The 17,808-nt window shown below is 36.9% G+C and overlaps 1 protein-coding gene and 1 long non-coding RNA gene across 6 annotated transcripts; both read right to left on the bottom strand.

The window, feature by feature from the left end:
- Positions 1-6,168: 6,168 nt before the first annotated feature.
- On the bottom strand, positions 6,169-8,227 carry LOC113306170 (protein MAINTENANCE OF MERISTEMS-like). The gene is made up of 5 exons (XM_026555140.1): positions 8,193-8,227; positions 8,003-8,100; positions 7,611-7,909; positions 6,805-7,527; positions 6,169-6,709 (listed from the first exon to the last, which is right to left on the bottom strand). Exons 1-5 carry the CDS (start codon positions 8,225-8,227, stop codon positions 6,368-6,370), a joined length of 1,497 nt encoding a protein of 498 aa, XP_026410925.1. The 3' UTR covers positions 6,169-6,367.
- A 1,463-nt stretch (positions 8,228-9,690) lies between these two features.
- Positions 9,691-15,204, bottom strand: LOC113303424. 5 transcript variants are annotated; one of them, XR_003337473.1, is made up of 6 exons: positions 14,542-15,203; positions 14,238-14,353; positions 13,233-13,409; positions 12,156-12,384; positions 11,138-11,984; positions 9,691-10,022 (listed from the first exon to the last, which is right to left on the bottom strand). It is a non-coding gene; the product is annotated as an uncharacterized LOC113303424 (long non-coding RNA). The 5 variants fall into 5 exon arrangements; XR_003337474.1 differs by having other exon boundaries at positions 9,694-11,263; positions 11,726-11,984; XR_003337475.1 differs by having other exon boundaries at positions 9,692-12,062; positions 14,542-15,202.
- Positions 15,205-17,808: the final 2,604 nt, after the last annotated feature.

Here is a 17,808-nt window from a genome sequence, read left to right as displayed (position 1 = left end):
TCCATTGAAGATAAAGTAGCAATCATATAACTCAAACTTTTTCCCACGAAGCACCTCGTAGTATCCATACGCCTTCTTCATCTGAAAACGCAAACGCAAACATACTTAGTCAGTATCGATCATATCTTTGGATAAGTTTTACCTCTTGTTTAAATACTTACTCTTATAGCACTCAGCATATCCGGAAAGGCTTCCATTACGGCCGTAAATTCTCTTTTCAAAACATCACACTCGAATTTTATCTCCTTGAAGCATTCCTTGACTTGTTTCAAAGACCTTGAGTTGCGATTTCCGTCCAATGCCACAAAAACGATGAATACGCGGTTCCACCAAGCATCCGATGTTTCATCAATGTCTTTGTCTAGACTTTCAAAGTGGTTTGTGACTGTCAACCAAGCTCTCGCAATGGCGCAATTCTCTTCGAAAGTGTAGGGAGTAGTCATGGTGTTTGCTCTTGTTTTGAGAAGGAGAAGAGAAGGTTGATAATTAGGGTTTTGATAAGGAAGAGGTGAGATATGGGTCTCTATTTATAAAATTGAGCGACCCAACTGCATCAACCACATTTGGTTGAGTTAAATTCTCCAATAAATGCAAATACTATCATGAGTCGTTACTAAAATTCGTTTACAACAAAACGACTCTTAGACTCAGTATATTTCGTCGTCAGGTTGGACATATATAACCGTACGACTCTAGAAGAAAACCGAGCAGAATGGTGTATACATATTTATCAGGAGTCATTAGTGTACAGGGGAGTCGTCAACCTTTGTTAAAGTGTCGGCAATTGTCATTTTAGTAGATTGACGACTCTAATGTAAGATGAATCAAAGTCGTTAATCTGCAAAAGATTTGTTGACGACTTTATGTGGTGTCGTTGATCTGCATATAATATCTTGACGACCCTCTAATTTAATGGTTTTGTGTTTTATTTTTTAGTTGGTAGTTCGACAATGCTACCAGCCAGAACACGTATCTACATTGGGTCTGGATACCTCCCAACACCATATGACTGATTTGGTACGTTTACCTTAACCGAGTCGATATATTTATATATTCAAATAATTTTATTAGTGATCTCATGGTTGTCTAATTTAATTGTTTGCTCAATGTAGACATGGGAAACCAAGGATGACATCAAGGAATGGCTTATCCCTAAGGCAAAAGAGAAGATGTGTGTGGTTGTTCAAAGTAGACACGTCGATGGTAACAAGATGGAAATGGTATGCTAGAGAGCGGGTAAGAAGGTAGAAAGTCACAAAGGCAAGAATTACAAGTATGAGAAAAAGACGACTAGGTTCTATAGAACAAATTCGAAGAAGTGTGAATGCCCGTTCAGGATTGTTTTCAAAAGACGCCATGAAGCCGATCTATTCCGATTGTATAGTATTTCGGACGGTCGTCACAACCATCCTCCACCCACAAGTTTATATGGACACCCTGCATATGCCCGGTTGAAACCACGTCAGATGGATAAAGTTAGGCAGATGAAGGGATTTAGACCACTTAAGATCCTAAATGCAATAAGGGCGGAAGATAAGGATAACTTGTCCACCATTTCCACAATCAATGCCGCCAAAGCAACGATTAAGAGAACTAAATGGGATGGTAGGTTCATTATGCAATAATCAGAGTGGTTAGCAGAAACTCTTAACTACGCCATGCAAACTAAGGTGGGTCCGGATGAGAAAGTGACTCATATTTTTATTACACATCCAAGGATGATGGATTTGGCTCAGTGTTTTTACCAGGTTCTATTCGTAGATTGCACCTACAAGACAAACAAGTATAACATGCCGATGTTGAACGTGGTAATCCATACTTCGGATAAAAATTCATTCATCGTTGCATGGTGCTTTATGGAAAAAGAAGAAATAGAGGACTATGTTTGGGTGTTGGAACAAGTGAGGTTGATTTACCGTGGAGAAGAGACGCTACAGGTTATATTTACGGATAGAGATTTTGCAATTACGAGTGTCGTTCGTCAAGTCTTTCCACTTGCTCAACAATTTCTTTGTACGTGGCACATCCAAACCAATCTTTTTTCTAATTGCAAGAATCAAATCCAAAAGATCCATACTAAGAAGGGTAATCAACGTTCTAAGGAAGAAGATGAGCGTTTAAGTAAACTTTCCAAAAAAGAGCGAGGAGAAGAGAAAAAGAAAGAAAATGAAAAATACAATGAAGATGGGGATGTATGGAAAGTTTTTTTGCCAAGATTGGGACTATTTGGCTCATTCGAAAACAGAGGTTAAGTATTATGCCAACTTGCAGAAGTTTATTGATGTTTGGAGCACGGATCATAAGAAGGTTGTTGAGTATTGCCTGAATACATGGTTGAATCCTTGGAATGAGAAGTTTGGTTATGCATGGACCAATAGATACAAGCACTTCAAAAATGAGTCTAAAAGCTTGCAGAGCAGTCTCACGGGCGTTTGAAAAAAAATTGGATCAAAATAGGGGTGGGGTAGTTACCGTACAAGAAGCTATTCACGAGCACGCAGAGGATGACCTAAGAAAAATAGTCACTCATATGGAGTTGAGTAAAGATCTTTTTTTGATGCAACACGTAAGGGACAAAGATTTGTTACGGTTGGTAGCACACCAAGTATCATGGTGGACAATTAACTATATGATGGATGCGCTTATAGATTTAGAGCTAAAGCGGATGAGGGAAAGGTGATGAATACGAAGTGTAATTGTACAACCGACATTTGGCTCGGCCTCCCTTGTAAACATAAACTCTATGGGTACAAAGGTTTCATTCCTCTTGAAGATATCGATCCATTCTGGCAGCAACTTTCATTCATCCCAAAGCCCACGGGTTTAGCCTATAAAGAATTTGGAGACTTGGAGATTGGAAAGTACATTAACGAAAAATAACGAAAAATGAATTGTGCAGGAAGACGCATTTTGGTTGCTAACTTGTGGCCGGCCGCCCGTAAGAGCTCGGGGTTTGAAGAAGAGCCAATCAAACAAAAACCACCCGGAAGACCAACAACTAAAATGTCATTTAGAGAAACTGTTAACAATGACAAGGGTTGCGATAGAGACCTATCACGTCATGAGCATGTCCAGGCGGAATATGAGGAGTACAAAAAGTCTTTAATTCCTAAGAAATGAGGTCGGCCAAAAATGCAAGAAAATGAAGATATGGATATTATTGAGCATGCGGTCGGTACCCAGCAAAGTCAAACTAGTGGTATGGTGACTATAAGAGGAATAAAGGGTAATCCTAAGACACCTAGGGATTCACAAGGAAGACCACATCGTGTTGCTTACACTTTGTACAAAGAGTATGCCGACCAACTTCCTTATGTCATCTTAGATCACCTTATATCCACCGACGACGTTGATGGGGATGGGAATTGTGGTTACCATGTGGCAACCGAACAATTAGGGCATTTCGAGCAAGCCGACGAACTCAACCTCACCCAAATCGAATATGCAAGAATAAGAATGGCGGCTAAACTTGTGGAGGAAAAGCAACTCTATTTAACCATGTTCATGCAAGGGATTCAAAAGAGAAAGAATTGAAGTTCAAAGAGTTGGTATCTAACGTGAAATGGCGGAAGGGGTCGAAGACGGCCAGTTATAAGTTTTGGATGAAAATTCCTTTTGGCGGTCAACTTTTTGCGGACACATTCACTTGTGTTGTGATTGTATTCATCAAAGGCTTTCCGGGTGGCTCTTGTATATACGTACCCTCAAGAACTAGGTGTGAGGCGGCGATAAAGAAAAGAAGAATTGTAATAACACATGTCAACGATAACCATTACATAGGTTTGAAGATTTCCGAAGAATGTCCTCTACCACGGGTGGCCTATGGTTATTGGTGAGACTACACCAAGGAATGGACACACCAGTACGAGTATGGAATGAACATGTGGAATGCTTTGGAAGGAACACCAAGTACAATGCCTGAACACCTTGACATGTGCGACTAAATGTGGAAGGAGTTGTTTTTTTTTTGGATCCTACTATTGTGAAGCATACTTTTTGGATGTTTATATTATCACTAATACTATGGTCGTTTACATTTAAGAAATTTAGGATAACGACTCTTGTCTTATAAACTTGAGTCGTTAGGTAAGTATTCATATATATAAACGATCCCTGTAGTCCAAATGTGATGTTCTCCTGCATGTTTTGGAAATTAATGATCGTTATCGGGCCCATTAAAAAATGAACGACTCTTATCATATATTGTCGAAGTCGTTAACTGATTATCAATAAACTAACGGCTCCTGGATGTTGGTATGCCGGAGATTTATTTTAAACAGGGTCGTTAGTTTACATAAACTCAACCCTAACGACTCCATAAATATACCTTCAACGGCTCTTTCTGGATATACTATTTCCCAAAAGAATAGCCGTTGGGCTATTTTCTATATAAAGGTTCAACCATTAACTGTTTAATAGAACTTAAAACAATCAAAGTATATCATTTTCTCAATGGAAAATTCGTTATCGACTACCAATTCAATTGAAAGCATACTTAGAAGATGCAAGCGACCAACCAAATCAATATTGGAAATGGAAGAAGAGATACACAAAAGAAACATGCGACCTACTAAAAAACCATACACTTTTACGCCATATCCTACGAAGGAAGAAGAAGAGATGCGTGAGGTTGAAAAACAAGGAAAAGAACAAGCACATCTCCGGAAAGTATTCAAGCAAGTCGAGGAAGAGACCGAATGGTTTAAAAACTATTACATCGTGAAAGATCTTCTCGAAGAACATCAAGATGAGAGTATATTTTGGACTCAAGTTGGTTGGAGTCCTTTCGTCAATTACCACAAGAAACTACGCTGTGATTATATACCATCCCACATTCGTGATAGGACGATTCACGTTATGAGATTGTGCACCAAGTACAACGAGTTTCTAAATAGGTACAAATGGGATAGACGTGCGGCCCAAGCTGCATATACCAAATGGAGAAGAGAGAAGTTTTATCACATCGAAGCCGCAATGGTAGTTGCCTCTCGCACAAAGAAAAGGAATAACATGTAATGTAGATCAACTGTAATGCAACATAAAAATTTATTCCTATGCTACTATTTCCAAGTTTCTAGTAAGTGTCGTTAGCCTTTATATAGGTAGTACAATGACGAGTCAAATTTAACAGATAGGTCGTCAATGCAGAGTCGTTCACTTTTTATATAAATGTCAACGACCCTTTAATAAAATCAAACAGAGTTGGTGGTTTGGCCTACCCTGAGTCGTTGGTCTACAAAAATTGTCTTGGCGACTCTAACATTCACTTCATTACCATAGGTTTTGAGTCGTTGATCTGCAAAACTTTTGGTGACGACTCTAACACTCAAAATTTAGAGTCGTTCATCTGCAAAACATTTGCTGCCGACTCAAACAAAAAGTTGGCATATTTTTAGAATTTTCACATCATTTTAACATTCATATAAGCACAACAACTTCTAAACATAGTTGTAAACATAATTAACACAAGATACCGATAGTACGAACTACAGAAAATAATTGTATCTAAGAAAGACGTAAGTTAAAGTCGACAATACTAAAAGACATAAGTTCTATATGTTAAACCATACACTTTAAAGTTCTAGACATAATTTCTCCTCACCCATGACTACCACCTTGACCTCCGCCTTGACCTCTCTGGCTTTTCTGACTTGATGATGTGCGGCTTTTCTTTGAAGGACCCTATCCAGGACTACCCCTTGGGGAACCAGCTTCTTATCCACTAGCTTGATCATCACCATCTTCCTTTCCTTCACCCTTTTCTGCACGTTCTTGTCTTAGTTGGATAGATGTTCTTCTTGTTCTCTTACATTGCTTTGCTAGATCAACAAACATTTTCTTTGCTTGTGGATTTTCAATGTGTTAGCAGTACTCAGCGTACATACGACTTTTCTCAGGTTCTATCACTTCTCCTTTGTCCGCTTTGCAACAAAATGACTTCATAAAAATCTTCACCCGTTCCCTCTGTTTGCATTCAAATACCGATTAAGATTAACATAATTAAAATTGTATGTAAATGATTAACACAATTCTAAAAATAAGTACTTACCACAAGCTTAAGAATGGAAGAGTCATCTCTAGTGTCGGCCGTAGAAGCATAGGAATATGCTTTGTTGCTCCTCCTACCCGTAGTCTGATCAATCCTTATCACCCGACCGTGGGAGAAGCCTTCATACCATGGCATGTAATCATCGCTTACCTCGTGACCTTCATTAACATGCTCCCACCAAGAGATGTCTACCCTACTAGTAGACAAATGCCTATTATTCCAATGCTCAGTCTTAGGCTCAGGTTCGTAAACAATAGCCAACGTCTTTCTGTCCGCCTTGTATTTCTTTAACTTATATTAGAACGGTGGTACATAATCCTAATCAGGTGAATCTTGAATATACCCAAGCTGATGCATTACTCTATTAGGATTGTTCATTGAGTATCCATAAGGGTAAAACAGAGGGCCATGGTAATATGCAAGATCTATGAGTCCTCCCACTCTATCTTCCTTATAGGGATCAAAGTTTACCTCTTTTCCTGTCATGTTGTCCAATTTTTGGCGCATGGCTAACAACTTCAACTTCTGAGTTTCCTCCTTATCCTGACTTCCACTGTACTTGTATCGAGTTCCTCTTGGTTTAGTGTTGTTCCATGTTGGCTCCAATTGGATGTCTCCATCGTCTTTGATCAATGAGGGGAAATGCTCGTAAATCCACACCTGAAACGGCATTAAAACAATAAAATAAAGTTAAATATAAAAATATAGAACAACAAATATTACAAACAACGAACAAATTTGATAACTCAAATTACCTGAAGTAAAGACAAATTCCCGTTCATTTGAGAAGTTCGTTCCCGGGAAGCATTTGCCAGCTGAGCGTTCAAATGTGCTATTATGGCAGTCCCCCACGAATACTTACTCACCTCCTCCAAGGGATCCAAAAGTTGAAGAAGGTTGATGCTGACTCTGTTTCCTTTGCTATCGGGAAATATAACCGAAGCAAGGACATACAACAAGTATGCGGCTGCCGTCGCACGAACTTCCTTCTCAGAGAGTAGTTCATTGTCTCCGTCTTTCTCAAGTGACCCCGCATGCATCTTCCTAATTTCCTTAAGTTTAAACTCTTTCTTTGGGTACTTCTTTCCCTTCACAAAAAGGTCATACGTCGTCTTTTCATCCCATCCAAACAACTTCTCCGTCAATTCATATATTTTTTTCCAATCTAGGTTTTTCTTGAACTTGTAACCCGTGGATTTCCCCTCAACCTGCAATTCTAGAATCTGTTCTGCGTCTTCGGGTATCAATGCCATCTCGCCAAAAGGGAATTGGAAAGCATCGACTTCGCCGTAAAACCTCTCAGTAAAACATGATATTGCAGCCTTGTCATATGCAATCACGGAGTTTTGAATGGAAGCATCTGAACCTGAGTTTTCAACAATGTCTCGCACTCTTGCACATTCACCTTCCATGGGCCATTTTTTCATTTTTGCATAAGAAGATTGGTGTCTAAAAAGACGCGTGGCATTCTTATGATCCTACGAAAGACAAACAAATAGAATTAAAACATAAGAAATTAAATATCAACAAATCATATGAAAAGCAAAGTTGAGATCGTTACAATTGTCTCATAGATGGTACGGGCCCACGAGCTATCATATCCAAATAGAACTTTGCCTCCATATTTAGGTTTACCTCTGGATTTCCCACCGGGTAGACGAGTAAGATGCAAATGCGTGGGTGGAATGTGTCGCGCACTCGGTGCATTTGGAACTTTCTTCTTCGGATGTGGTTGTGACTGTGGTTGTGTTTGCGCCGCATCCTCCTCATCCTCCTGAATCTCCTCATCATCATCATCACCACTACTACCATCATTTCTTTCCTTACCATTTTCATCATTATCATCATCCTCATCCCCCTCTTCATCACCGCTAGCACCACCATTTCCATCCTCATCCTCATCATCATCATTACCTTCATCCTCCTCCTCCTCCTCCTCATTTCCATGATTACCACCATCCCCACCATCATTACCATCATCATCATCATCATAAGCAACATATTCACCTCCTAAAGCAATTTCGTCATGTTCTGCGACTTCTTCTTCTATGCTTCAAGTTGCAAATATAACAGGAGAGGATGAAGAGGACAATTCAGACGAATCATCACATGGGTCTCTGGGTTCGCGGATAAGTAAGCCTACCTCACTCGATATTTTTCCTCGTAATAGACCGACATTTAGGTATTTTGTGTTGCGGGGAGGTCTGGATGGAGGAGTTACCAGTGCAAGCTTAACCTTTTTATTCTTGCTACTATAGGTCAAAGACAACAAAACAAGAAATATCAAAGGGTCGTCAAAATTTTTTTTAAAAATAAACGACCCTTTCATTATTTGGGACAGAGATCTGTTTAGGCATATCAAAGGGTCGTCAGAATTTTTTTTAAAAATAAACGACCCTTTCATTATTTGGGACAGAGATGTGTTTAGGCATACCATAGGGTCGTCAGAATTTTTTTTTTTAAAATAAACAATCCTTTCATTATTTGGGACAGAGATGTGTTTAGGCATATCATAGAGTCGTTGATGAATAAAAAGGGTCGTCTATAGAAACTAGCACACAAACTAACTAGAGTGGTTTTCACATACTACTAATGGTTAACGATTTTTTATTAACTTAACATGCAGATCAAAAATCGCTAAGAAAAAAAATATTTGTTAACGATTCTAACCTATAAAAAAAAAATTACAGCAAGGATCGTTTTCTCCGCCACCCTAATGGTTAACATTTTTGATGAAATTTACATGCATCCGCAAAATCGTTAAGAAATAAAACCTAGTGATTAACGACTCAATTTCTGAGAATCCTATTTTCCCGATTCAAACCCTAATTTTTCAGTAGAACATCAAATTAAACACAAACCCAAGTTACAGTTGGGGGTTTTAGTGAACATACCTTCTGATCGGATCCATTTCCTTCACCGACTGATTTGATTTTTTGCTCAGTCTCTGATGTTCCTTCGCTGCATTAACTGCATCTACCAGATTAGGTATTTGATTTGGCTTTCTAACAGTCTGCTTTGTACGAGCATGTTTGTAGAAGAAGTTAATCGTTAATCGTCGATTAAAATTAATCGACGATTACGCGAAGAATCGGTCGAGAAAAAAAAATCTCCTATGAGTCGTTAATGGAGAAGATGGAGGTGCAGAGAGAGGTGAGGGGAGGAGAAGAAGAAGAGTTTTGTTTTGAGTTGTGAATGGGGGCCTCACTCGATTAGTATTAGGATTTTATGTTTAGTTATTAGAGAATGATAAAATATGTATTTCACCCTCATTTTTGAAAGACCCATATATTTTTGGGTGTGCGTATAAAATGTGTCATGGCCTCCAGTTAGTTTCCATGGCCCCCAATTCAGCCCTGCTAAATATTTAGGCCAATGGATTTAGTGCAATCGATGCCCATTAATTGGGGATCGAGTGTCATTATCATTACTACTGGATTATAAAGAAAGTCTAGTAGTTGTATATTATTAGTTGTCTAGAGTACTGCTTAAGGGAAAAATACGATTTAGTCTAAAAATCAATCCAAAAGTATATTATAGTCCAATCCGAGTCAATTAGGTACAGATTAGTCCAAAAATATGGAAAATACACTATTAACCCTTATTATTTATAATTTAGTCGAAATATTTGCAGTTAAATCCACAGTGACTCACGATGACGTCAACAACTTTAAATAATATATAAATAATTAAAAAACAGTATATCTTTCGAACCGCTCGTCTAAAATTCACAAACTTTATATATTCGGAAATCTCTTTCCAATATCTACAAAAAGGGTACCCATATGACTATATAATTTTCATTTTTTTTTTTGAATTTTAATTTACATTGTTGTGTACAACTATGTAAACCACTATAAAAATCAAAAAACTCGGACATCCAGACCCACATAACAGGCAATATATCCATGAGGGGTTCCAAACAAATGTGCCAAAACGTCATCAGCGCTATCCATCTTCTGCGCAACTCAATCTGACATAGGAAGAAAAAAAAAGAGGGGTTCCGAACAAATGGGATACAAATGGAAGAAGACAAGTAAACAAACAAAGGAAAATCCATAGTGTTGAATGATAAACATTATATGCATAGTTTTACACATCAGTATGAATATTTCAAGTCTCCCATTTATTTATTACATAGGAGCAGCAAATTTTAAACAGTGGTTTATGTGGTCATGACAAGAAATACAAAATGAGAAATTCTGCTTTAAAAGTTGAGGAGGAATGTATTTTGTAGGAAACTGAACTCACATGAAAAGAACTCATAATACTTTCGTCACATGACAAACTTAGAATACCTTGGATACATGATCCAGATGGAATTGGATTCCACAAAGTTAAAAAATTGTTAGTTATAGAAAATCCACCAACATCAGTGGCTCTACTCTCAGAATCATTGGATTTACAAGCAGTAGGAGTAGCTTGTACACCCTAGTTTTATGCAAGCATAAGCTTACGGAGTGAATTTTTTACATAGTTATTTACGTAACATTAGCTTATGGCATGGAGTCATTTTTTATCATACGCACACCCTAGTTATTGATGCATAAGCTTATGGAGTTAATTCTCATACATGTGTACCAGTTTGTACACCCAATTTATTTACCCTAAGATAAGCTAATAGTCATTTTTCCCCACATGTGTACCAGTTTGTACACCCTAGTTTTACATGTGTACCAGTTTGTACACCCTAGTCATCTGCGCAAACATAAGCTTATGGACTCTTCTATATCACAAGTTGCACACATATCAAACTAACTCTATGGTGCAAAACTGAGAGCAACAACAACCCGAAATCTATGCAAAATGAAAATATACTCTCAACATAAAACTTATCATAAAGACGTCACATTGAGCATATGGTATCCGCAACCTCAAAACTATATTGATTATCTGTAACAGTGTGTAACTTCAGTTTATTCCCTCAAACTTTGTATTTTAAACATGTTGGACCATATTGTATTTTGTGTGTAATAATTCTAAAGAAATGCATGCATACCAATGATAAGAAGAGCAGCTTTCCAAACACCAATAGTGGCTCAAGAAAAAAATCCAACATTTAGAAATGAATAATTGAACTTTACTAACCTGCGTCCGCTATTTTCCTTCTCACCCATGTTTGTTTGACTCTGTATAAGTACATCAATGAAGACCGCAATTCAACGAACACCAGCTACTACACATTTCTAAGCAAGTCTTCACCCCCCAATTAAACTGTAACAACGGCAGCAAGTAAGTGAATACAGAAACTATCCAAAGTACAACAGTAGATAGAATGACGATCAAAGAAGATATTGCAGACGCCGACATTAGTAGGCTATTATACATTATTGTTTAGATCTCATGGATGCAAACCAGCAAGCCAAACCAACCTCTTTATATGTTATTTCAATTATATTACTGTAAAATGAATAAAAGAGTGGGTTGGTGACAATATCCCTATTAGAACAAGGTACATAACGTTGAAAAGGTGTAAAACGATGTACACATTGAAAATCAATGTGTATAATTATGTACACATTAAAAATCAACATGTGTACAACTATGTACACATGTTATACACATATGTACCTCCAAAACAGATATACCTAAATGATACTATCTTTCCATGTTTCCATCAACCATCAATCAACAAGCAACTTGAAATATAATAATATAAAAACAAATAATACCAACCACTAGGAAAACCTTATTCCAAGTTCCCCAGCCCCTAGACCATCAAGGAGATAAGTAATAGCATATTATCTTTGAAACCTGGAGGTTTCAAAATTATCTTGATTGGAATGAAGTAAGTCATATATAGGAGCACAAATGTTGATAAATTGATACGCATAAAACGAATTGACCACTCAAAATTTTGATTAAGTACTCCGAGTTACCTGTTGATAATTGAGTATAATATATAAGACCATACCTAGCAGAACAAGCAATGAACCTGCAAAATAGTGTAGTACTATAAATTGGCGGGGTTTCACATGACGAAAAAATACTTGAATATAATTTCATAGTCCATCTGAAAAGATACATAGACAAAATAAGATTCAGGTTATGTCATCCCATAAGTTATCTCCAACGTATGAGATTGAACAATACAAAAAGTGGATACCTTGAGCCAGTAGATTGCATCAGGAACATAGTGGGACAAAGCTAAAAAGACAGTGAAGCTGTACAGAAAAAATCAACTTCCATTAGCTTTTATGAATTTTCTCTCAATAAGTAGGCCAAGAAATGTTTGATGACAGCAATTTCCCAAAGCAACATGGTGATATCATCAGACCCCGATACTAGTCTTTCAGGAGCATTTTCTCTCATTTTTTATTCCTCTCAAGAGCAACCTAACAGGTAATTGAAGCAAGGCAGTGCAAAATAAAAAATTGTTAGTACAATAGAGAAAATGTAAGGATCCATTACCGACAAAAAGTTTGAGAGTTTATAGAAGATGAGCTAAGTGTCAACGGATAGGAATGAACAACATGAAGTGTTTTTCCACAATAGTTAAGATGGAGATGGCCTAAGGTAGTTATGGTTATCAAAATGAATTCCAATATGTACATTTATTAACAATTAATAGGTGTATAATCATGTGCAAACTAATGATCAATAGGTGTATAACTATTTGCACACTGAAAATCAACATGTGTACAATTATGTGAATCAATATGTGTACAACTATGTACATACTGACAATCAACCAATCATAAATGATACTCGTGTGAAGCATCAATTTATTATTGGAACAGGAATGTCAAATGCAATCAAAAGTGCTAAGGCAATGCATGAGGTTACAAGAGAAGCAAACAAAAAACTGAATCTAGAAAGAAAAGGTAACTCCTCCCAATAGCGGTAAAAGTCTAAGGAGTACAACTGGAAACCTGACTGAAAATGACATTTAATTCAAACCTTCTCACATTAAGTTTGAACAAGTGAAAGCAACATAAGAGGGTTAGGCTTTCCAAAACTATAGCAAAAATGTGCACCATTAAGAATCAGTGTTGCACCAATATGTACACACCTATAAAATATGAAACAAATCAATCAATCATTCCCGCAAATAGACTTACTTTTTATGGAAAATGCACTAGTGCACCAGTATGTACACAACTATAAAACATGGAACAAATCAATCATTCATGAGTATTAACTGGTGCACCGTTAAGAAATATGCTCAATAATCAACACTTACCTGGATTCGCGAAGCAACTTTATGTTCCTTTTGTGTAGCAAATAGTTACAAGTAGACAAACTACAGATGCTGGATTCTATAAGAAGAACAACCCAACAAGCTGCAAATATGAACGCCGTATTATCCAACCACGAATATACTTATGAATCAAACGAGCAGCTACTGATGCTCTTTTGGCTGCAAAAATCATTTGAAAAAGGTAACCAATGGTGAATATTTTTGGATGCAAAAAACTTTATGTGCCATGCTAATCCTTCAACTTTATCTGATTCTCAAAGAACATATCATCATGATAAAAGGGATCAAACCAATGGAAAACATTTCTTTGTTGCGGGAAAATTAAATTGTTTACCAAACGCCATATCATGAATCAGAGTTATGCTCATAACAAAGGACACACAAAAAAAAACTAACACCAGCCAAACATTTCTAGATTCTTCTATATTTTCACGAATAGTAGTTATGTTGTTCAAAATGAAAGGACAAAGAAAAGTATTGCTCATGAGAAATTCAATATATATTACAAATCTCCATAAGTGTGGTAAGCAATTAAAAATGAACGCACATCAGGAACATCCCCATAAAACTTCTAGCATGATATAATTAAAAAAGGTACTAATCTTTTACACATATGGACTATCGACTACAATGAAGATCGAATCATTAAAAGTCATCCGAAACCGAAGTGCCTCTTTGTGAAGTAAACTATTATTATATTCTTCAAGGAAACTCATCTACATATTCCTACTACCTTCATTCGGAATCCACATAATCAAAACATGGTCCAAAATTTTATTTACAGAGAACTCATTTCGCATCCATCTTTCATGAAACTAAATCTCCTAATGATTGAAAATATATCAAAAACTAGTCCATCCTCAGGGATATATATTGCTCTTAAAAAATCCAAATCAAGAGTCTATACTATTTTTTTTAGAGAATAAAAAGATAATATGGACTTAGATTAATTTACAGTTTTGAAGCAAAATGAATGAGAAATCTTACCACGATATTCGAAATTACTCCCTATTACAGTCTCTGGAGTCGAGACCTCCCCAGATTATACAGATTATATATAGGTAATTATTCTCTTTGTAAAGGAACTAATAAACTTGAAGTACCTATATGTAGCCAACATAAGCAATCATTCAGCATACGGAAACATAGATCTAAACTCTGATTAGTAATCGAATAAGAAATTGAACTAATTAGGTTTTTAACACGAATTTTTTTCTTTCTGAAATCGATTTCGAAATCAATGAATTAATAGTTGTGATCAAATTAAATAATAAGAATAGATTAATCTTACCTTTCAAATCGATTTTAATGATGAAATCCTCAAATTAATTTGATGAAATTAAATCTCATCAACTTTTCTTCCCAATTTCAAGTGAATCTTCAGGAAAAAAGTACCGACGATGACGATATAGACTTATTACTGAATTGAATCAAGTGTTTGTTTAATTTTCATATTTATATTTGGAAGCTAAATATGTCGAGATCAGGTTTTAGAATTTGTTCTTCGCTGAGAGAGGGAGTTGCAAGTTGCAACAATGGAAATGAAGAGACATAAACTGAATTTTGAGAAGTAACACTGATGGGTATTTTTGCCACAAAAATAATCATTTTTGGATTGAATCGTTCGTTAAAGGATTAAATTGTGTAAATTTGGATCTCCTAGTACCGGTCTTTAGAAGGGAGGACTAGAGTGTCCAAAGATCAGGAAAAATGGGACTAAACTTCAATTTCTATACTGCTTAATCCAGTTTGTATAGTGTTGTTGGAAAGGCTTTGTTACTTTCCCTGCACCTGTCTTGCACTATTTTGTGCATCTTTCTTATCTTGTTTATGTTTACTTTTTGTGCTTTCAAATCATCTTGCAATAACATTTTAGCCATGAGAATTCAAAATAAAAATAAAAAATCATGTTTCTGTAAAAGAGGGGACAAAACATAAAAGAGAAGAAAGATAATTGTAGACAAAATGCAAAGGAATCAGTGTCTCCATTTCATTTCCTTTAGTTCCTTCAAATACAAAAGAAGAAATGCTTGAATTAGTACACTTGTTGGGAAGGAGAACAGAAAGAGTTACATGTGTCTAGTGGTTGAGAGAAAGGTACATGCATCTTGACATGTGTGGTATATGGTCATCCACTCCTCTACACATGTTACTTCAACACTCCCCCATGGATGACCACCATTACATACTCATTGTATTGTCAAAACCTTGCCAGAAAACTTCGTCGAGATAAAAAAAACTGGCCGAAGGATAAAGACTATATTTGAGCTTCTGAAATGGTGTCGCTTGTCAAGACTCTTGTCCTTTAATGTGTCAGGAAAATACTTCGCACAAAAAACCTGAACACTTGTAAGGAGAAGAACAACCTCAACCGAAGTTGTATCTCTAGTGTTTTGTTGTCCCATTAAAAACCTTGCCGAGTAACAAAACCTTGTGGGAAAAATAACCTCGATGAAGGAAAAGAGTACAACACACTTTGATGTCATCAGTGCATCTCTAGATGCTCCCCCTGATGTCGACATCTCTCCATGATTTGCATTTATGGTATTATTGTTGTCTCATTAAAAACCTTTTTGAGTAACAAAACCCAGTGGGAAAAGTAACCTCGGTGAAGGAAAAGAGTTCAACATACCATCTGGTGCTCTCCCTGATGCATGAAAATTTCTTTAGTCTAATACAGTCATGGGGGTGGACAATTCCTTTAGTCCCATGAAGTCATGGAAGTTCAGACATTATTTTTAGTCATATATTTCTCACATGTTTTTCAAATGTGGACTAAGGTAATAACTTAGTAAATAAGTCTGCAACATTTTCGTCAGATTTTACTTTACTGACTTGAATGTTTAGAAGACATTGTTGTTGCTGATTGTAAAAGAACTTCGGTGATATATGTTTCGTATTATCACCCTTAATGTACCCTTGATTCATCTCTTCGATGCAAGCTGCGTTATCTTCATAAATGCAAGTTGGCTCTTCAGTGGTAGAACTCAAACCACATGTCCCTCGAATATGTGTAATGATAGACCTTACCATATACACTCACGAACCGCCTCATATAGGGCAATGATCTCAGAGTGATTCGTGGAGGTAGTCACAAGTGTTTGCTTGGTCGATCTCCATGATATCGTTGTATTGCCAATAGTGAACACATATTCAGTTTGGGATCGACCTTTGTGTGGGTCTCAGAGGTACCCAACATCAGTAAAACCAACCAAAACATTATTCGAGGTTTCGGTGTAAGGAGTCGCAATTGCATTAGCAGTTCTCCTTTCGTCTTCATAGGGATAAAATAAACCCAAGTCAATTGTTCTTTTTAGGTATCTAAAGATATTCTGTATACCATTCCAATGACGCTGCGTTGGCGCTGAGCTATATCTAGCTAAAAAGTTCACTGAGAACGAGATATCTGGTCGAGTGCATTGTACTAAGTACAATAATGCGCCTATTGAACTTAGATAGGGATATTCAGGTCCCAATACATCTTCGCCATCTTCCTTTGGACGAAATGGATCTTTACGTCCATCTAAGGTTCGACCAACCATGGGAGTGCTAGCAGGGTGCACTTTGTCCATATTAAATTTCATGAGTATCTTTTGGACATATGCAGACTGGTGGATTAATATTCCACAAGATCGATGTTCTAGTTCAAGTCCTAGACACATCCGAGTTTTCCCAAGATCTTTCATCTCAAATTCGGATTTCAATAGCTTGCGGTTTCTCTTATTTCATCAAGAGTTCCTACTATGTTCATGTCGTCGACATAGACAGCTACAATTGCAAATCCGGAACTTGTTTTCTTTATAAACACGTAGTGGCACAATTCATTATTTGTATATCCATTCCAAATTAAATAATCACTTAGACGGGTATACCACATCCGCCCAGATTGCTTTAATCCGTAAAGTGAGCATTTCAACTGAATTGCAAACGCACTCCGTGATTTAGAGTTACTTGATTTGGAAATGGAAGTCCATCTGGAAATTTCATGAATATCTCTGTATCAAGATCCCCATAGAGATATGCGGTAACCACATCCATAAGTTGCATTTCAATTCCTTCTGAAACTACTAAGATGACTAAGTAACGGAACGTTATGACGTCCATTACAGGAGAGTACGTTTCTTCGTAATCAATCCCAGGGCGTTGTGAGAAACCTTGCGCCACAAAGGAACCTTATATCTCAAGACTTCGTTCTTCTCATTACGCTTTCTGAAAAATACCCATTTATGTCCTATAGGCTTTACACCTGGTGGGGTTAGAACTACCGCACCAAATACCTGTCTTTTTGCCAGTGAATCTAGTTCAGCCTGGATTGCATCTCTCCATTGAGGACAATCTACTCTCTTTTGCCATTCTGCAATGGAGCGTGGTTCGATATCATCGTGCTCTATTGATGAGTGATAAAAAGTGCATATTCCTATATCTTTTTGTTGGCATTTAACTCATCTTTTGTGCTCTAATTCTCCATTTTATCCCATATTCGGTATTTTCATTGTTTTCAAGAATAAATACTTTTCTTAATTAATTTTGTATTTTTAGGTTCTAAATAAAGTTTGGA

This window comes from Papaver somniferum, chromosome 8, assembly GCF_003573695.1.
Source record: "Papaver somniferum cultivar HN1 chromosome 8, ASM357369v1, whole genome shotgun sequence".
Taxonomy (NCBI): domain Eukaryota; kingdom Viridiplantae; phylum Streptophyta; class Magnoliopsida; order Ranunculales; family Papaveraceae; genus Papaver; species Papaver somniferum.
The sequence above is the reverse complement of the archived record's forward strand: the minus strand, read 5'-3'. Positions and strand labels throughout refer to the sequence as shown.